This window comes from Sodiomyces alkalinus, assembly GCF_003711515.1.
Source record: "Sodiomyces alkalinus F11 unplaced genomic scaffold SODALscaffold_1, whole genome shotgun sequence".
Lineage (NCBI taxonomy): Eukaryota > Fungi > Ascomycota > Sordariomycetes > Glomerellales > Plectosphaerellaceae > Sodiomyces > Sodiomyces alkalinus.
Window position 1 is genome coordinate 7,150,306 of NW_021167079.1, and position 19,107 is coordinate 7,169,412.

Consider the following 19,107-nt stretch of genomic DNA (forward strand, 5'->3'; position numbering starts at 1 on the left):
CCCTCCTCATCCCGACACCGACCCTGCGTCTGACCATTCGCCGACGCCGACGCCTTCGACTTCGACTCTGCCTACCGGCCTCTCTTTACACCCTAGCACCCTCTTCCCATTGCCCACCATAAACGACGACGGCGCCCAGCGTCTTTCGGGGCCGCCCACCTCATCCTCTCTCCGGCAGCAGCCCTTGACGTCTTTTGGAACGATATTATCGTACACGAGCTCAAGCACCCCAAGTCGGCAGGCCTTGGGCCGTAGGCAACGAGCCGCTTCCGACTCGGACCAGGAACCGGACCCGGATCACGGTGATCCCTCTCCCCCCTCCCACGTCGTTGAGCCCACGAACCCGGCCCGGCCCGTACCTCATCCCTCCAAACGCCGCCGTCACGAAATGCTCGCCGATGCAGAGTCGAACGGCTCCAGCGCCAGTCCGAGTCGACAGAGTGCCTCCGACACCCACATCCAGACCTCCACTTCCAATGGCATCCACAAAACCCCCACCGCCCCCAAGGGCTCGACATCACCGCTCGCACCATCGGACAAGCCTCTGTATTTTGGCCACAACCGGGAGGAGGTCACCCGTCTTCTGATCCAGACCCTGGCCGACATGGGCTTTGAGGAAGCGGCAGAAAGCGTTCGTCGGGAAAGCGGATGCGAGCTGGAGAACCCCACTGTCGCCGCCTTCAGGAACAGCGTCCTTCGGGGCGCCTGGGAAGATGCCGAGGATCTCCTGTTCGGCGCCGTGGCTGGCGATGACAGTACCTTGGGGGGCAACGGGCTCGTCCTGGGCCGCGGCACCGATAAGACCGCTCTGCTGTTTTTGATCCGTCGCCAAAAGTTCCTTGAGCTGCTGGAGAGGAAGGAGACGACGCAGGCCCTTGTGACACTACGCACCGAGCTCGCGCCGCTGTACCAAAACTCCGAGAAGCTGCATTTCCTCTCCGGCCTCCTCATGTGCGACTCGACTGAAGACCTGAAGGCCCAGGCGGATTGGGATGGCGCCCAGGGACGGTCGAGGCACGCACTGCTGACGGAGTTGTCGAGTAAGTTTCACTCACATTCACCCAGGAAATAACTCATCCACGCGTGTCTTCTTCTTTCGTGTCGTTTGTCCTGACGTGACGTGCTGTTAGACTGCATCTCACCCTCGGTGATGCTCCCCGAGAACCGTCTGGCCGTCCTCCTGCAGAAGGTGAAGCAGAGCCAAGTTGATAGCTGTCTATGGCACACGCAGTCGGCGTCGCCATCGCTATACTCTGACCACTCGTGTGACCGGAATCAGTTTCCCACGGTAATCGCCTTGCAACTCAATGACCAGAAGGGTGAGGTGTGGGGAGTCCAATTCTCTCACGACGGCAACCGGCTCGCAGCTTTCGGCAATGACGACGCCGTGACCATTTGGGGTGTCCCTTTTTTTAATGTCGTGCGGACTTTGGGAGATCACAACGAAGGCGTCGCCAATCTCTCGTGGAGCCCCGACGACTCGATGATCGTTACCTGTGCCCTGGACAAGTATGCCAGGCTATGGAATGCCGAGGTGAGTAGACATAAAGATTCCCTCCCCTCCCCCTTTCCCGTCTTCTCAACGAAGCATGCGTTTTTCACGGTCACCTACTCACACGAATCCTTGTCCTAGACGGGTGAGCTGCTGAAAAAGCTCGATCGCTTCGGGGAACCCATCACTGGCTGCGTCTGGGCTCCGGATGGGCGGAGCTTTACCGTCAGTTCTTTGGACAAGAAGCACAGCATCCGGACCTATAACCTCGACGGCGTATTGGTCCACGACTGGGGAAAGAGCCACCGAGTGCAAGACTTGTGCGGGTCCCGAGACGGGCGGTGGATGGTCGCCGTGGACGATCATCAGACGATCCACGTATACAATGGAATCACCCGCAGCCCCGAGTTCGAGATGCAGATGAAAGTTCGCCCCACGTCCGTCAGCATAAGCGAGGACTCTTCGCTCCTGCTTGTCAATAAGCAGGATTCAGAGGCACAACTGATTGAGCTCGCCACGCGTTCCGTGAGCCAAAAGCTGCTCGGTCACACCAGCGGCAAGTACTTAATCCGCAGTGCATTTGGGGGTGCCAATGAGAGTTTTGTCCTCAGCGGCAGTGAAGGTTGGTCAAGGCCCTATACCCAACCCCCTTTCGTCGGGTCACCGCTTCAGGGGTCCTGGGTTGCCGTGCTAACATTTCATCTCAAACAAAGACGGAAACATCTTGATCTGGCACAAAAATACTGGTGCCGTCGTGGAAAGGCTACCAGGACATGCCCCCCGGGCCAATGCCGTAGTATTTAACCCGACCAACCCGTTCATGATCGCTTCGTGTGGTGATGACGGTCTAGTCAACATGTGAGTCTTAAGAGCTACCCTCCCGGTTTTTCATCTATCAGCTTCGTATGTATATTAACGTCAGTGAACACAGTTGGTCTAACGCACAGCAAGCATCGAACTTACGCCATCATCCGGCACGCTATATCCGTAATGACCGCAGTTCCCACCCCAACAGAAGTTAGGTGGCATAAGGCGCCCATGACGTTTCATGCCCTCTTTTCTTAGTCCGTTCACGTAAAACGTCCATTCTTCCCCCCTTTTCTTTTCTGGCCTTTATACCAGAGCATCGGTTCAATCGGTTCCTGGGAATCCCTTATTGTTATGCGTGGTGGGAGATCGCTTGGTGTCTCTGGGAGTTTTGCCGGTTTCGGGACTGGGATTGCCGGCATTCTCTTGTCTCTCCTCAAGACTGCAGACAGGCCTTTTTTTTTGGGCCGGGGATGCCAGAAAATTGGTACGAGTCCCCTACATAGAGGCGCGGGTGTGCATAGGCATGGGTGTTATGATCGGGGCTTTGCGAGAGCAGTATATTTTACACATGATTCACCTGCTCTGCTCGAGACGTCGATCAGAAGGATGCATGTGTGTGTACATACGGCGTATGCTTTCATGTACGCCAATACACATTCATTTGTACGGAGCTTTATTTCTTATACTACGGGGTTCATGGCAGGGGAAACAGCAGTGATGAGCCGGTGTTGGAATTATGTTTGTTTTTCATAACTGCGAGCCCACTATGCAACGTTCCTTTCACTTTCTAATGTGACCACGGGTCAGGAATCCAACTGACAACCTGGAAGGCTGTGGAAGTACATTCATTATTATATGCGTGATGTGAAGCAGCCATGGCAATAACGCACAAGACACCATACAAGATGCCACCATGAGAGGACGAAAACCCGTCCTTGCTAAAGCAGGAAAACATAAAAATGTCCAAATCAGATATCCTCTCCAAGTGCTTTGCTCTTTTCAGGTTGCCACCATGCCCTCCTCGCTCGCATCAAAGTCGTCCCCCTTGGGGGCAGCAGAGTCGAAGAAGAAAGCAAAAAATTAACAATAAAAAAGCAAGAGGCCAGCCACCCCCCTCCCGTCTAAAACCAAAAGGGACATCAAACGCCAGGCCCCGCCCCTTCTCCGATCGTAAGTCATCATGAGTACTGCATGTGAAAGGTGGTTATATCAAAATCCAAATCGAACAAAAAGGGAAAAAACCCCCATCGTACACACGTGTCACGTCCCATTGGAGGGACTGCTGCAGGGTGGCCAAAAGACAGCAGCCCTCTCCTCGTTAACAGCGGCAAATTATAAAGCAGGCCGTCTGTCATATGTAATCCCCCGAATCGAGGGTTCGGCATGTGTCGTTCATTGCATCTGAGCAAAAGACGAGAAGAAGTGGTGAGGGAGGGCGAGGCGAGGCGAGGCAGCAGGTGGAGCGAGCTCCCAGACACAATTCCCGCTGGTCAGAAGGCCAACGGACAAAGGTCAAAGGAACCCGCCCTCGCTGAACCCGACTCCAATGCCGCCTCCCCATCCACACCGCTTCTCCCAATCTTCGCGGTCCGCGTCACGGCGAGGCCGCGGCGGGACGGCAGGCCTAGTACTTGACGTAGTACCCTTCAGAGCTTGTGATGGATTTCGGTCGAACTCGGTGCTTTCGCGACTGCTCCCGCCGCTCGCGTTGGTCTGGACGAGAAGTAAGCTGCTGGTGCTGGAGAGACGCTTGGTGAATTCGGTGAAGCTCAGTCGCTTGGCGCTGGAGGTGGACATGCGCTTCTCCGCACCGGGCCGCGCAGGCCCGTCTTCGGATGATGTCTTACCGGGTGAAGGGGCACTGGTTACGTCTGGCCTTTCTCTAGCCATGAGGTACGGCTGGCTATGCGTTCGGTGGCTGATGTTCGGCCGGACCTTGGAGTGCGCCGTGTGGGGCCGTGACGGCGCCTGCAACGGAGCATGGAAGTTGGCCGGCTGGTGGTGGCCCGTGGACGAGGAGTGAGCAGCAGCAGCAGCAGCAGCAGCAGCAGCAGGAGCAGCAGATGGGCGAGCCAAGGACGACTCGGGCTCGTGCCGGCCTACGAGGAATTCCAAGGCCCGCTGTGCTTTGGGCGGGATCAAAGTCTGCCGGTTCTCGTCCGCCTCGTGTGCGAAGTTGTCGTCATCGTCGTCATCGTCGTCTTCGTCGCGGTCGCCCTCGTTGTCCGTGGACTCGTCCAAATCCCAAGCACTCTGCGCAGTCATCTCGGCCTGCTTGTGCTGTCGTCTTTTCTGATCCGCCTCGCGCATGAGGGCGTCGAAGCGTGCCAAGGAGCTGAGCTTATCCTCACCGGGGATTTCGCGTTCGGAACCCGGGATGTACCGTAGGTGAAAGGCCCGATCGAGAATAGTCTCGCGGGGGGCAGGCGGCGAGCTCGAATCCGTGGCCGAGGTACCGGGTTGCTGGGCCTGCGAGCTCACGCTGCCGCGAACGCGTGCAGGGGAGCTCATGGTAGAAGAACGACCCTGTGCCGAGGTCCAGCCTTCAATCAGATCTCCCTGGTGGTACTTCCCTGTCGAGGTAACAGGGGAAGGGATGTCGGAGGGCAGGACGGTGGTGTACTGGTTCAGGTCGGGCATGGTGTAGCCCAGCTGAGACGGATTCGTGGCGCTCGAGGGTGAGGAGATGTCGCTGCGCTTGGACCGCAGGCTGGGGGACTCGGAACTGAAAGTGACCGGGCGTTCTCGACCGCCGTGTGTCGAAGTCTTGTGGAAGAAGGCCGAACGCGACGGGTTGTTTCCGCTCGAGGGCCGTGGGTAATAATCATTGTTCTGAGGGGCGCGGGAGGGGAAAGGATTGGTGAAGGAAGGCGAGGCGGGACTGTCGGGGCTCGATGGCAATTTTCGTGAGAGGATATAGCGGGCCCAGTCATGCAGGCTGATATGATGGTCGTCGGGAGGGGTACGGAACCAGAGGGTCGAAGTTGTGGGTTCCTTGTTGGCGATAAGACCGGCGGCCCTGCTCGAACGACGTTTACGTTCCTTGTCGCTGAGAGTGACGATGAGGGTGGGAAGTACCGGTCCCTGCTTGCGATGAGCAACCATCTGGACCTGGCAGTCGATCACGGAGCTGACGGGGTATTGGTGGGCGGGATCCCAGTCATCCTATAAGAGCAAAGGTAAAATAAAATGGTTAGAGACCAAGCAGCCGGATGCCAATGCAAGGTGATCCAAAGGTGATTCTCTCGGAACTTACTTTGGCCTTGAATATGGAAATGACATAGTCTTCGACGGAATGAACAGGCGGGGATTTGGAGCTTGAACCACTGTTCATGCGGGAGGCAGTGGTCATGACCTGGGCCATGCTGGGGCCAGCGTGAGTCTGGATCTTCTGGTGCTTGTGGGCATTGCGCCTTCCGACGATGACATATCGGGCCTGGCAAGGGGCGGGTGGGTTAGTTAGCGAAATGTCGAAGGATTATGCCGCGGGGCGCCTCTTGAAAGCAGAACAAATGGGGTGTTGTATTCGTCTTTTCTTTGTTGCTTCCTCTACCGATCGAATTCGGATACACCGTCCGGCGAGCGGTCGACTCACCTTCCATAGGGCACGACCCAGAAGCTGACCCCTCTCCGGGGGGACGAGAAGAACCCCTTCACACGAGTCCATTTTGTGTCGAAGGGCGGATGGCCGGACGTGACTGCCGGTATGAAACGAGTAGGTTGTCGCCTTGTAGGAGAAGGAGGGGAGGAAGGAAAGTCGTGCGAGGAGAAAGGCTATCTCATCGACATCCTGAACAATGTGAGGCTCCCGAGGGACGGACAAGAGAAGTGCGGCGGCAGGGTGACGTTCCCAGTGATTTTCGAGCAGGGAGGTAGAGATTAATGACCGGTCTGGTCGGTTGAGGCGATGGGGTTCACAAGGTCGAATGGAGCGGAGCGTATGCCGTAAAAGAGCAAGCTAAAAAAAAACAAGGAGGAAAATCGAAAATCGAAAATTGGAAAAAAAGGGGAAAAAGTTCAAAGGACGACTAGTCAGCTGCTAGTTTCCCAATGTCCCGGAAATGCCACGGCGGAGGAGCGGCCAAGTTGTGAGTCCTGTTATGACAAGGGTACGTGTACATATAATTATGGAGTAGTTCCAAGGATCTTCAGTGCCCAGAGCAGTAACGAAGGGAGGCAGGGCTTATTATTATGGGACGAACTCGAGTCGTGACTGGGGGGGATCTGCAGCGGCGCAGTAGGTAGGTGGCAAAGATGGAGATCGGTCGAGAGGGGGGGATGAAGGAAAATACACGTAGTGGAAGATAGATGAAGATGGAGATGAGGGTGGGGGAGAAGAAAAAGAGAACGATGTGAAGGTGGAGCCAAGACGGATGGGGAAATAGGAAAATGTGGAATGAATATGGAGTCAAACGAGAAACGCGAACACGGGCGATGCAAAATGGAGAATGTGTGCGAGGTATCCCGTAATTATTCGTCTGTTTGAAGTGCGGTTTGCGAGTTGTTCAAGGAAGTGAAGTTGGCATCACGTGGAGAGAGAGAGAGTGTGTGTGTGTGTGTGTGACAGAGAGGGCTTGACTTTGTAGAGTGTTGGAAAGCGACAGCAGAAAGGATAATTGGTGATGAATTGGCGATAATATAACTGGGGATAATTGGGGATAATTACGGTTGCAAGGTGCTGCTAACTTGAAGATGCGTTAGGGAGGGTTTTTACGGCGCAACGTATGCGGGGAGGAGGGGAAGTCGCCTGCAGCAACTAGGTAAGGTACCTAATTAAAGTGTTCGCAGCGCAGGGGGCAGATCCCGGTCCGGGTCTAGACCCTGGTTCGTTCAGGTTCAGGGTACCTACATGTGTGCGTTGGGAAGTCGAATTAAACGGGACGAAGCGAGAAAAAAAGAAAGAAACATGGAGAACAGAACACAGTGGAATACACATAATAAGGACCTTACCCTATGAATACCTTAACTTACGAAGAAGGAACATTTTCTTCGTGCGTACGGAGTACTTTGTACGTAATTATCGACCGTACCCGTATATACGCTCCGAGGGCAAGTTCGGATAGGACCTTGCGTACCTCTCCTTCCCTTATAAAACTAAGGTACGAAGTAGGTACGAAGTAGGTACGAAGTAAGTACGAAGTAATTGTCCGTCCTCCGTAAGCGGAAACACACGAAAGTAGGGGAGTACAAAGTAGGGAAGTAAAATGGATATGAAGATGCTAGAAGAAGAACCAAGAGCGACAGACGAGACGAGTGCTTGGCAGGTGCACGGGGGATTTGCAGTACATACACAGTATACGTGTATACGTAAGGAGGGGCAGTATCCACATGCGCCCAAATACAGTATATATAATAACTTCCGTACGGTATTGGACATCGCGAAGTCATTACTTCGTCACTTCATCGGTCATCTGGTCGTAATGCTATTGGCTTGTTGTCAATCCATTTGCCATCAGGAACACGTCAACACAACGGGAAACGACAAGGCAACTGACTGGACATGGAGAAACAGCAAAAACGCATATCACGGGCTCTAAGACTCGGTGAATGTATCCGTACTTTTCGTATAAATACTTGCACGTGCGTGGTACACTAAGGTACCTTATGAAACATCCGTTGCTCCTCTGCCCGGAGAGATATCCTCCTATCAAGAGAGCCCTCAGCTTATCAAACGAAATGGATAACCCCCTGCTTACCCCATCCACCACTCGGCCCTTTCGCCAAGATAGAAAGAGGATACGATGCCTAAGGTACCTAATACTTCGTACCTTTTTTCCCTTCCCCTGTTTCCAATTCCCGGAATCGCCTCATCATATCCATGTCTGGCCTACCTGCTGATACAGTATCTTGCATATTATCTTGGATGATGGGTTACCGATACACCTGTACGAGGGGATGAGTTTGCCAATTTTCAACTCCAATTGCTCAATTACGAACCACGAATACCTGCGTCCGACATATTGCAGATATGTCTCTACATCTGCTTTGACTCCATGTGTCTGTCTCTCCTCAGACATCCTGGGTTCCTGGAAGACAAGAGACGTCTTGTCCACTCATAGAAACGCAGATTTCCGTACTGAAAGAGACAACATTCTCTCTCGTCTCGTTCTCATGTACCCATCCACTTGGCAACCAAGTCTTCCTGTTACGCATACCTATTACCATCCAGCTCGTTTTAGCTGCAGCAACACAGACCTTGACTTGACGTTGGACATTACGATGGGGACATTACCGCGGTTATCACCTATCCGTAATATCGAGAAAAGATAACCAGCACGCTGGCACGCTGGCACGCTGGCAACGTCAACGCACCGTGTCGACCCCGTCGTTCCGGTTAATAATAAGCAACAGCAGTTAGTTCTTCCAACTTGTTGGCCCCCGATGGTTCTGGATGCCTTCACAACCCCCTCTCCCGCACTTATATATCTTATACAAGAAACAGGCTCCACGGATACCTACCAAGGTACACTACTTATCATTCCCTACCTACTTTTGGATCAAGTCTCGGTCTTGCCTCTCTACTCGCTCGACTTCCCGCATCGCGTGCCTATGTTGCACTCTACCACTATGAACTGCCTCGTACGTTGGATAGTGGCGGCGACTTGGCGCTAATCATCCCCAACAGGCAGGAAACCCCATGAGAAAAAGACCGCACTTCTCACCCTCCTTGCGGATCCTTTGGTCCTTGACGCCGCCACACCATTGTCTACCCCGCGCTGAGTGGCGGACCGTTTCCCCCTCGAGGGAGCAAACACGCCAGACCAGTTGTGGCAGTGATATGCATTGTGGCTCTGTGATCCATCAAGCCAAAATGCGAAATGCGACCAAAATGCTACCGAAATCAGCTCTGGCCGATCCAAGTACAACGTACGTTGTAGTGTACGAGTGTACGCTACTTGTACGCTCCGCTGGAAAAGAGAATCTCAGCCCAAACCCAACCAGACGGGAGCGAATGACCGGTCATTTGTCCGACAACGACCTAACCAGGTTTTGCTCCGTGATGGTGATGCTTGCTGTCTGGGCATCTTCCACTCTGCTGTTTCCCCCCTGGTCCCGCGTTTTCTTCTTCTACTTTTTTTCTTTTCCCTTTGACTCCTGGTCTAGTTTCCCCCCGAACCCCCGAAGGAAACCATAAATGAGCGAACGCCTGGGATTCTGTCCCAACGCATCCAGCCCCTGCATGAGCCCAATGTGTCAGACAGTCTGTCATGCTGACGCACACCATATAGCGCATGTCTTCATGTGTATGAAGGACGTAAGAAGACACTACAGGTTGCTGCGTGCATTCATGACTCGCCTACCGCTTTTCGTTGTTTCCTCCCGGAGCTGGCACTCGTCGAAGTCGACCTTGGACTATTAGTCTAAGTCTTAGTTGCTGCCAACCTGATTCACACCCGGGCTTGATCTTCAGCTCTAGGGCCGCCTCGGCGACCTACGACATACGACCGTCTCAATTTAAACATTGCAATGAGGGTTTGCCGTGCGCCGTCTTGAAGACGGCCCGCCCCATGGCCCCATCGACTGGCCGAGTCCTATTTAGTGTCGCCATGTTCCTTAATCGAACCATTTCGAGTATGTCCGCGGAGTGATCATGCTGAAAGAGGGAATTGGCAGCATGCAATATCTCTTGCGCAAAAAAAGAAGAAGAAAAGAAGAAGAAGAAGAAAAACAGCTCATGCTTCTGGATTTCACATCTGACTGTCGCCTCTTCCCATCTGTCTGGTGAATTATGATGGAGTAATACTTTTCGCCTGAACGAGGCACGGCACACTCCCCCCCCTGAACTCGTTCCCAATCTCCTGGATTGGGGGATCACCTGGCTGATTTTCCCTTCATCCTTTGGATATGTACGGTACCAGGACGCCATGATCGCCCCGATCGACAGGTACCCACACGACGGTTCTGTTCTGTATGTTGTACGAAGGAATGTTCCCTGTTCCCGTGCAGGAGGATGCAGGATGAAGGCCTTAGGACGCCACCACATCCCCCGTCGTACGTGTAAAGGTGGCCAAGATTTGATTTACTTGGCCTTGCACCAACAGGCTGGCAATCCCCTTGCTCAGCTGGACAGTTGAACAGGCATGTCGTTGGCTTGAGCGAGGGTGATGAACAGGGGTTAGAAGCGGAATGGAGACGAACTGGCCTTGTCCATTTATAATGCTGTCACTCATGTCGTCTCTATTCGAACCGTGAGAGAGTCAAGCCCAATGTTTCCACCGTTCACTCGAAGCATCTATCCCAGTAGCTATCGGTGCAAAGGGTGTTTTTAGGCATGTTTATTAGCAGTATTATGTGAACGTCTCAAACGAAGCTCGCCGACCAGTCTTCCGAAGTGTTTGACGACCAAAATGATGACTTGTTCGTGTTCATGTTCCGTGTATAAAGTCGAGTAAAGCGACGCCGTCTAAAGCGGACGGGTCTCCTGGCAGGCAGCTACCCGTATAATTATATAATGATATGCCCCTTTCGTGACACCCAGTCACCCCTTACCCTATGCCTCCAGAGCCTGAATGGGAACTCCCGTACCTACAATCCCACCCCCCCATCGTTTCATGCTCTCTCCCGGCCCCGCCTCCAGGGGGAACGCCACGGCGGATTGACGACAACGAAATCCTCCACAACAGCAGACCCGTCCCTGAGCGCGGCGATCTGTTCCTCAGAGCACGACCCAGCCGGAAGCGACCTACCGGCCACATAGCAAAAGAGGGGCCTCGGCCCCGAGGGCCGCGAAGCCTTGACGCCGCGTATATCGGATGGCCCAGAGGTCGAGTAGCCGCTCGACCCGGGCGCCACGGGGGTCCGGCCGGTAGCGATGTCGACGCCGTCCAGGTCGCGCTGGAAGACGGCGTAGGCGGCGTCGGGCTGGTAGTAGGGGGCTTCGTGGCCGGCTTGGCGCAGGACGGTGAAGCTGAAGCGGCCGTGCTGGCGGGTGTAGCCTCTGCGGCGAACAGGGCCGTCGTCGTCACTGTTGTTGCTGTCGTTGCTGTCGTTGCTGTCGTTGCTGTCGTTGCTGTCGTTGCTGTTTTCTACGACCAGGTCTGCGTACCCTGCGGCTGCAAAGGCGGCTGCGCCCCGGTGGGCTAAGGCGAGGGAGAGGTCTTCGCCGCCGAACCAGTTGCTGCGCCAGTCGCGGTCGCCGTAGATCAGGGTGACGGGGATGTCGACGTTGAGGAGGGACTCGATGGTGGGGGCGAAGCTTACTAGGAAGTCGCCGGTGATGAAAAAGTCTGGGCGGCGGGGGTTTTGGCGGTCAGTGATTAATACTGCAGGTTAAAGAGAGAAGAAAGAAAGAAGAAAAAAAGAAGAAAAAAAAGGGGGTGGGGGGGGGGGCGAAGGGTTGAAACGCACTGGGACTGTTGCCCACAACATTGCTGTATTATGTATAGTTGACTCTCGTTCCTAACTGACTCTGGACGTTCTCGCGGTTCAGAAATCCCAAAGCGTAGGGAGGAGGGAACCGCTCGGCGGCGGACTGGGTAATGTCGAACGGGTCACGCTACAGTCCGTGAACCCAACGAGGGGGCGGGGGGGATCGATTAGCCTTACAACGCTTGATAAGCATCAGCGATTTAATAGGGGCTCGCATACTCCTTGGGCACTATAAGGCAGTTCTGTGAGCGCATAGCACGTCTGGAAAGCGAAGGCACAAATCTCCCACGCGGCCGGGGCGTTTCCCCAACCGTCCGGGTCCTGGGCGGCGACGGTAGCCCGGCATGCTTCGGTCAGATTCCGGCAGCCTCCCTCGGCGTTGAAAGTGGCGGTAATGTTGGCAACTGTGTCCTGGTCGAAGATCTCGATTTCGTACGTGTTGTTATAGGCGTAGGTCAGGGCCGAGTTCTGGACGAGGACGTCGATGAAGGGTGCGATAAGGCCGAGTGTGGCGACGCGGATGGGTCTTGGTCTTGGTCTTGGGCAGAGCCGCTCGGTGGGGGATACCGGGTTCGAGGAGGCGAGGCTATCGGATTGGGTGTTGAAATGGGAGGCGATGGCGGGAGCCCAGTGACCGCCGCTGGTTGTAGAGAGGAAGAGTTAGGGATAATGCTGTAGTAATCCATGCTGTGGGCTACCCCCGAGACTTGTTGATAATAAAAGGGCGGTAGGAAAAGGGGGTGCAACGGATGAAAGGGGAAAGAGAGCATCAACACAATGAGAACATACTAAGGCTGAGCCCAGAGATGAATACTGTCTCGCTTATACTCCTTGAAGGTCTTCTCGGCCTGCCAGGCCTGCATGAAATCCCACATGACACGAGCAGCATTCTGGGTAGTGTTGACGGTCTGCCTTGGGTCCTGGGAGCTGAATGTGCCATCGAACAGGATAGAACCTTCAGGGGGGACGTCGGCACCATCGGGGAATATGTTGCCGGTAAGCAAGTCCATTCGACCATTGACCACAGTATCGTAGCTAAAGCCTGTCTGGACGGGCTGGTCAATGTAGAGAAGATTCGCTCTATTATTCCAAGACCATTCGTTGAGTTTGGTAGTCTTGGAGTCGTCCAGGACACGGCATGGACCATTGCTTCCAAGGGCCTGGACAGGATTGTGAGCTCAGGCAAAACATACCAGCAGAGATACTAGAAGACAGAGACAAAACAAGAGCCCAATTTGAACACACTTGACCTATGGATGGAGAGCCGGGACCGCCATTGATCCACAGAACTAAGGGATCGTTTCTGGGATCTTGGCGGGACTCGAAGAACCAGAAGAAGAGGTTCTGCTCATAAGGGAAATTGGTTGTGGGAGGCAGAGCGACATAGCCGCTGTATGACTTGACGTTCGGGGTGGTCTCGCAGAGACCAGATGTCTAAGGATCATCTGTGCGTCAGTGTTATATCTCGCACAGGTAAAAGACCTGGGTAAAGGAACTCACCTGTCGAACAGAGACGCGAGGTCTAGTGCTACTAGCTGAGCAAACCTTTGCGAAGACAGTTACATGTAGAAGATGGACCATCAAGGCCATGGGCCAGGCACGAAGTTTCATCTTCTAGGAAGCCACAGTGAGAGACCTGCCGAGTCCGGATGAGGATGACAATCTGGTTGAAGGCAGCAGGAAGAGGGTGAGAGTGATCCGACTTTATCAGTCAGTCAGTCAGCCGGGGTGGAAAAAGAGAAAGCGCACTGGCTTCTGAGGAGGGCCTGAGGAATGAGATCTAAGACATGTATGTGGTAGAGTGATGGGATTGTTCGATGTGAGCCAAGACGTCACAAACTCCAAAGCGCAGGATGTCTTCTGAATCAAGATGTGAGGACCCAGGGGTAGTAGAACGGGCCAAGTAGGTAAAGGTGAGCAGTCACTCACTTAATTGCTATGGGCAGGCGAAGAGGAGAATGAATGAATAGATCTATCTCGCCAACGAACAATTAGTTGTTCTATTCAGAGAACCTGAATAGAATGGAATGTCGAGAGACTTTGAAAACTGCACAGAACACTATTGAGGTAGGGTCCCCCATGAGCTTGTCAAATACTGGGCATTCTACCTGATAATATGACCCAGTCTTCGTAGAGTTGCCCGCGAAGAGAAGTAGAGACAAGACACGAAGAATATATGGCTCCCCCTCCTACCTTACTTATGAGCCTGAAGGACACCTTGTGCTGCCCATGCAACACCTATCAGAGCGAGGAGAAGGGAATCAATATGATAAGGAGTCCATAGGATCCATAAGACTTGACATGCGGCATGATGTTGCATACTGTAGGACGGTAGGAAGAGGGACGAGACCCCAAACAAGACGAAGCATTGCATCTTCAACTGGGTCTGGTCTTCCACCCAGTAGTATGAACAGGTCCCATCCTTGCCGATCTTGGTGCTAACCCACGCCAACGACTTGAAGAAACCGTGCATCCTGCAGATGCGCCCGACGCTCACCGATGCGACACATTCCATCCTATCTGGTTGGCCCGGGGGGAGGGGGGTTGCGGAAGCTCCGTACACGTCAGTCAAATCCGGCTTCCTCGGCTTCCCCGGCTTCCCCGGTTCCCCTCCCTGCGGAGGGGAACGAAGGAGGGGTCGGTCCCTCTCGTTTCCGGATCGTTGGGTCTCGAGAGGGAGGATGGATGCATGCATGACGGCAGCCTGCTTGCTGCATCTTGCACCAACTCGCCCCCAACAGAAGCGGGCCGAAGAGTTTCCTCAAAGGAGACAACAGTGAATAAATAAATAAAAACACAACGCCCGCGTCGTGTCCAAGACTAGGGATCCGTCTGGAGTCAGGCCCATGCGAGACCGGGCGATATATGACTGGCTGACTGGCTTGCCCGGATACCGCATTGGGGTTTGAATAGAAAAGCCATTGAATATTCAACGAGACCCAACATCATACCAATACCCTTCATACCCTTATGTAGGCGAATCAAAGTCGATGCCATTGCCACTAGCATGCGTTTCTATTGATCGCCGCTTTTTCGGAACTACCCACTTTATAGGAACTGCGACGTCAACTGTAGCGGTCCGTCTCTACTCAGCAGTCCCTCTGGCGTCCGTCGGCAAGTTCTTCCTCGGCAGAAGTTGCGCTCCCCCGTTCATTACCTATACTCACTTCCCCCCCCTACATCAAATACTGCCGGAGCGTCTCCTGTTGTTCCGGCGTTAGCCGCTCGCCAATAAACCCAGAGATGGCGCCGTTATGCCGCGTGTTGGCCGCGTTGATGTACGCGCTGACCCACGGCGTCACGTCCGTCACGTCGGCATACTCGTCGCGCGCAAGGCGCCTGCACGTATTCAGCGCCGTGTAGGACAGCCCGAACCCGATGTCGTCTACGTCCGCCTCCGCGATCATCTCGTCGCCCACGCCCGTCGTCACCGTGGGGGGGTTGACCAGCAGGCCCAAGAGGAGGCCCACCGTCCGCGCCCAGCCCTTCTTGAACTGCTCGCCGAAGGCCTGCGATTCGCAGATGGTTTTGGTCAAGCTGACCACGGCGAGCTTGCGGTCCACCGGGTTGGCCAACTTGTCCGTGTCCGCCAGGATGAAGGTTGGGTACACCGTGGCGAAGACCCCTGGCGCCAGCTGATTGCTGTGCTTGACGACGTAGTCCGCTCCGTAGCCTGCCTCGACCTTGGAGGCGATCAAGTGGTAGAACCGCACGAATCGCAGCTTCAATGACTCGGGAGGTTGGCCTTCAAGTTTGGAGAAGATGAGCTGTAGAACCTGGCCGAAATACGGGTCCAGCACCGCCCTACAAGTCGAAGATTTGGTTAGCAACGAGGGCATAAGGAGGGGAGGGGAAAAAAAAAAAGGGGGGGGGAATCCAAAACAAATATAAAAGTTCAAAGACACAGGAAAGTAGTTGCTTACGGTTCGAATGACTTGACCGCCGCCTCCAGCACGTCAAACGCGTACAGTTGGAACTTCTTGGTAGCCAACAGCCGCTGGAAAATGCCAAGCACCTGCTCCAACAACTTCTCCGAGACGATGTAGGCCTTGGTCGCCGGGATGATGGCCGCCAGCAACCTCGTGCAGGCCGGCACGTTGCCTTTGACCTCCCACAGTGCCGGTGCCAACAGCGGCGCCAGGAAGGCCTTGTAGTTGTCGGAAACGGCATCTGCCGGGCAGACCTCGAGTAGCTGTGCCAGGATCTGGAACATGTATTGCTGGAACTCCGTCACGTCTTCCACCAAGATCTGATGGAAGGGCTCCCACAACTGCTGGTTGAACAGCCCCGGGTTTGTCGCGGCGCAGTACCTGACCAACGCCCCCAAGGCCTCGAAGTGGTAGTAGTAGAACCTGGGGTTGCTGGGATTCTGCCGGATAATGCTGGTGATGAGGATCAAGTGCTTCAGCACGCGCTCCACCAGGGGAGCCGCGCCGTCCTTGATGACGATGAGAATCCGCATGACGCATCGCATGAGGAACTCGTTCTCCTGCAGCTTGGGCGCCGAGCTTTCCTTCTCGATGAGCTTGAACAGGTGGTCCAGAAGGTCCTTGGCAAACGGCTGGATGTCCTCCCGCGGGAACATGGGCTTGCCGTTGTCGGCCGTCAGGAAGAGGACCCGCTCCACGGCGATGGCCGCGTACGAGTAGACGACGTAGTTGTCCGAGGCCAGGTTCTGGATGAGCGGGGTGAAGGCGACCTTCCACTGCTCGATGCTCAGCTGGCTGCGGAAGGTGTAAAGGTACTTGATGGCGTCGACCTTGGAGATGGGCTCCACGCCGGCGGCGTTGGTCAGGTCGGCAGCGATGTGCTGCTCGAAGAAGTCGACCACGTTGACGAGCGGGTTGACCGTCTTGACACCCTGTGCGGCCGTGACGGCGCCCTTGGAGGCGATGGAGATGAAGAGGTACACGGCGGTATCTTTGGCTTTCCAGTCCGTCTTGCCCTGCTCCAGGTAGTGGTTGATGTACTTGCCCACCACGCCGGTGACCAGTTGCTCGAACCTCTCCTGCAGCTTGCGCAAAAAGTCGGTGGCGGACCTCCGCCTCGAGTCGGTATCCGAGCCTTCCAGATCGCGTCGGATGAACTCGATAGGCTCGTCCTCGAACATCTCGATGTCGGATTCACGCAGCTGCACGTTGGGCAGGATGACCTTTTCAACGACTTGGCCGAGAACCTCCTCGTTCCCGAACACCTGCGAGTGCTTGGTCGTGCTGGCGATGGCGGTGAGGAAGCCCAACGCTTTGCTGACGATCAGGTCATACTTGGTCTCCAAGCCCACGGACGAAAGGAGGTTCCAGGCGCTGGTAATAAAAGGCTGCGTGTAGGGGGCAAAGTCGTCGTCGTACTTCATGACATAGAGCTCGAGGACCTCGCAGATGTCCGCCTTCACCGTGTCGACGACGCTGACCTCGGTGTCGTCGTCGGTGTCGAGGACCGGGTTGGAGTAGGCGAGATACTTGTGCAGCAGCTCGGACAGGGAGCTGAGGTGGGTCTCGAAGATGGGGGGCATGTCGTGGGAAGAGAGGTCGTAGAAGATCTTCATCATCAGGCTCAGGGCCTCGAGCCACCTCGCGAGCACATCCTTGTTCTGGGCGTTGGCGTCGATCTGCTTGTCGGCGGTGATCAGGAGCTGGATGAAGGGCTCGCCAAAAGTGCTGATGACGTGGTTGATCTCGGTATACAGTTCATCGGTGCGGAACAGCGGGCGCCAGCGGACAAAGATGGAATGGGCAACCTCGAGGACGCCAATGTTGACTTTGGGGTCGGTGGTGGAGAAGCGGTCGACCAGTTCGCGCGTCAGAGTGGTCCAGCGCTCCCAAAAGTCCGAATCGGCAATGATGCTGATGGACTCGCCAAGCTGGGTCTGGATCGAGGCAGGGCATGCGATCATGAGCCCGATCAGCTGCTGTTTGATGGTGGCCACCTCTTCGGAGGGGATCTTGTAGTTGCCCTCCTCGTCGACATAGTTGTTCCGGATGAAATTCTTGAAGGCGAGGGAGGCGGCGAGCCGCGTTTTTGTAGGGAGAGCCTCGGAAGCGACGATATTTAGCAGCTGGATGGAGTACTGGGTCTTGACCTGTTCAAGCTTCAACGCGCTCTCGGCTGTGGAAACAACATTGTTTGATTAGCGGACGGATTGCCGGCGGAAGGCAGGCAGCTAGGTTCGAGCTCTAGTCGGCCACGAGCTCAAGGGAGAAGGGAAGCAGCTCCAAACCTTTCTTGTGCTGGGATGGGTCGAGCGTAGCATCGAGCAGCTGGGCAATGGTGCCCATGTCCGCAGACATCTTGGAAGTTTTAAGGACGAGTCAATATCGATCCTTTGCTGGTTATTGAGCGCGAGTAGCTAGGTCGAGGCGGTGGCGGTGGTGGTGGGGTTCTTATGCTCGTTCTTTTTCTTCCTATCTTCCCTTTTCCCTGGCTTCTTCCGTTTTTTCTTTTCTGCTCGTCGTTGTTGAACTTTTATTGTTCGTTGTGTTGTTTGGTTCAAGCGGGGGTCATTGGTTGCTGTGGGGGACGAGGCTCGCAGTGGGGCAATCTTTCGCAGGGCTTCCATGGCGGATAAGGTACCTACGAAATTGAGACAGGTAACAGCTCAGCCTCTCAATAAACGAAGTACAAATCCGTCTCTTGTGAAAGCAGTGGACGAAAGTCACAACAAGTGGATTGACCATGTCAAAACTACCTAGGTACGAGAACGATTCCGTACTGAAGCTAAGGCAGAGTTTGTTGCGCGATAGCCTGGCAAGGACGTCGTACTCTGCACCGAGAGAAGCTACTATACGAATCGGTACCTCCATAGGTAGGAAGTACGGATACCTTACAATGCGATTCCTCGTTCGTATGTTGTACACGTAGGTCTTTGTACGGAGTATCTGTACTCTTAATCAGATCCCTGATTGTAGACCAGGTCGCGCTAGGGATATGGGTACATAACTCTACTTTGATGCAGTTATCTGGGCGTACCGGTAAACCCAACCCTCTACTATTCGACGCAAGACATATACAGGAATATATGCAGTATCTCGTTACCTGCAAAATGACCTGGTGGAAAAAAATTCTTCCCTCTGCCCTTCTGTCTTGCTATTTGACTTGTTCCCAGAATGTGGTTTTGTGTTGCCTTTCGATTTCCCAATGAGAGTTTCCAATTTGTCGGAAAAACAATATTACGAGACAGGTTGATCAGCTGCGGTTTGGTCAGCCAATGGGTCAGCCCAAGGTGGCTTGACACCTGACATGACTACGACCACCCCCATGACCCTTCCGCTACGCCGATTTCCTGTTTCTATCATATGTACATACATAATCCTCGAATCGTGTCTCTTCCGAAGTTGTTCTGGTACGCCATTTAATCGAGACAAACGTGTCGGTTGATGTTCTTTGAGAGACGAGAACTGAGTAAATACATGGTCTTTAAATGAACAAGAATCTGGGTA

The 19,107-nt window shown here is 54.4% G+C and overlaps 7 protein-coding genes across 7 annotated transcripts; 3 read left to right on the forward strand and 4 right to left on the reverse strand.

Moving 5' to 3' along the window:
• Nucleotides 1–388: 388 nt before the first annotated feature.
• On the forward strand, nt 389–2,354 carry SODALDRAFT_320108 (WD repeat-containing protein; the record flags this gene model as incomplete). Its single annotated transcript, XM_028609500.1, has 4 exons — nt 389–1,040; nt 1,131–1,534; nt 1,634–2,114; nt 2,206–2,354. 4 exons carry the CDS (start codon nt 389–391, stop codon nt 2,352–2,354), a joined length of 1,686 nt encoding a protein of 561 aa, XP_028471516.1.
• A 120-nt stretch (nt 2,355–2,474) lies between these two features.
• SODALDRAFT_45281 (hypothetical protein) lies at nt 2,475–3,268 on the forward strand. The gene has a single exon (XM_028615386.1). The coding sequence runs from the start codon at nt 2,654–2,656 to the stop codon at nt 3,053–3,055; it is 402 nt and encodes a 133-aa protein (XP_028471517.1). The 5' UTR covers nt 2,475–2,653; the 3' UTR covers nt 3,056–3,268.
• On the reverse strand, nt 3,083–7,590 carry SODALDRAFT_375853 (hypothetical protein; the record flags this gene model as incomplete). Its single annotated transcript, XM_028614772.1, has 12 exons — nt 3,083–3,125; nt 3,193–3,236; nt 3,314–3,346; nt 3,441–3,489; nt 3,567–3,584; nt 3,717–3,788; nt 3,870–5,467; nt 5,559–5,738; nt 5,898–6,260; nt 6,371–6,397; nt 6,505–6,780; nt 7,549–7,590. The coding sequence occupies 12 exons, from the start codon at nt 7,588–7,590 to the stop codon at nt 3,083–3,085; spliced, it is 2,745 nt and encodes a 914-aa protein (XP_028471518.1).
• A 903-nt stretch (nt 7,591–8,493) lies between these two features.
• SODALDRAFT_45540 (hypothetical protein) lies at nt 8,494–9,595 on the forward strand. Its single transcript, XM_028615389.1, has 2 exons — nt 8,494–8,655; nt 8,928–9,595. Exon 2 carries the CDS (start codon nt 8,940–8,942, stop codon nt 9,435–9,437), a length of 498 nt encoding a protein of 165 aa, XP_028471519.1. The 5' UTR covers nt 8,494–8,655; nt 8,928–8,939; the 3' UTR covers nt 9,438–9,595.
• SODALDRAFT_45319 (hypothetical protein) lies at nt 9,595–10,635 on the reverse strand. Its single transcript, XM_028615387.1, has one exon. It carries the CDS (start codon nt 10,284–10,286, stop codon nt 9,753–9,755), a length of 534 nt encoding a protein of 177 aa, XP_028471520.1. The 5' UTR covers nt 10,287–10,635; the 3' UTR covers nt 9,595–9,752.
• Nucleotides 10,636–10,852: 217 nt separating this feature from the next.
• SODALDRAFT_336937 (alpha/beta-hydrolase) lies at nt 10,853–13,282 on the reverse strand (the record flags this gene model as incomplete). The annotated part of the gene is made up of 7 exons (XM_028612633.1): nt 10,853–11,267; nt 11,349–11,529; nt 11,711–11,798; nt 11,891–12,311; nt 12,545–12,831; nt 12,917–13,105; nt 13,172–13,282. The coding sequence occupies 7 exons, from the start codon at nt 13,280–13,282 to the stop codon at nt 10,853–10,855; spliced, it is 1,692 nt and encodes a 563-aa protein (XP_028471521.1).
• Nucleotides 13,283–14,416: 1,134 nt separating this feature from the next.
• On the reverse strand, nt 14,417–18,293 carry SODALDRAFT_289888 (importin alpha re-exporter). The gene is made up of 3 exons (XM_028608631.1): nt 17,889–18,293; nt 15,595–17,776; nt 14,417–15,475 (listed from the first exon to the last, which is right to left on the reverse strand). The coding sequence occupies exons 1-3, from the start codon at nt 17,956–17,958 to the stop codon at nt 14,848–14,850; spliced, it is 2,880 nt and encodes a 959-aa protein (XP_028471522.1). The 5' UTR covers nt 17,959–18,293; the 3' UTR covers nt 14,417–14,847.
• Nucleotides 18,294–19,107: the final 814 nt, after the last annotated feature.

Coding starts and splice junctions, on each gene's coding strand:
- SODALDRAFT_45281 (XM_028615386.1), top strand. CDS start 2,654: ATGCGTGGTGGGAGATCGCTTGGTGTCTCTGGGAGTTTTGCCGGTTTC.
- SODALDRAFT_45540 (XM_028615389.1), top strand. CDS start 8,940: ATGAGAAAAAGACCGCACTTCTCACCCTCCTTGCGGATCCTTTGGTCC.
- SODALDRAFT_45319 (XM_028615387.1), bottom strand. CDS start 10,286: ATGTGGTGGCGTCCTAAGGCCTTCATCCTGCATCCTCCTGCACGGGAA.
- SODALDRAFT_289888 (XM_028608631.1), bottom strand. CDS start 17,958: ATGTCTGCGGACATGGGCACCATTGCCCAGCTGCTCGATGCTACGCTC. Junction 17,777..17,888: donor CCCATCCCAGCACAAGAAAG/GTTTGGAGCTGC, acceptor TTGTTTCCACAG/CCGAGAGCGCGTTGAAGCTT. Junction 15,476..15,594: donor GCGGTCAAGTCATTCGAACC/GTAAGCAACTAC, acceptor TTCGACTTGTAG/GGCGGTGCTGGACCCGTATT.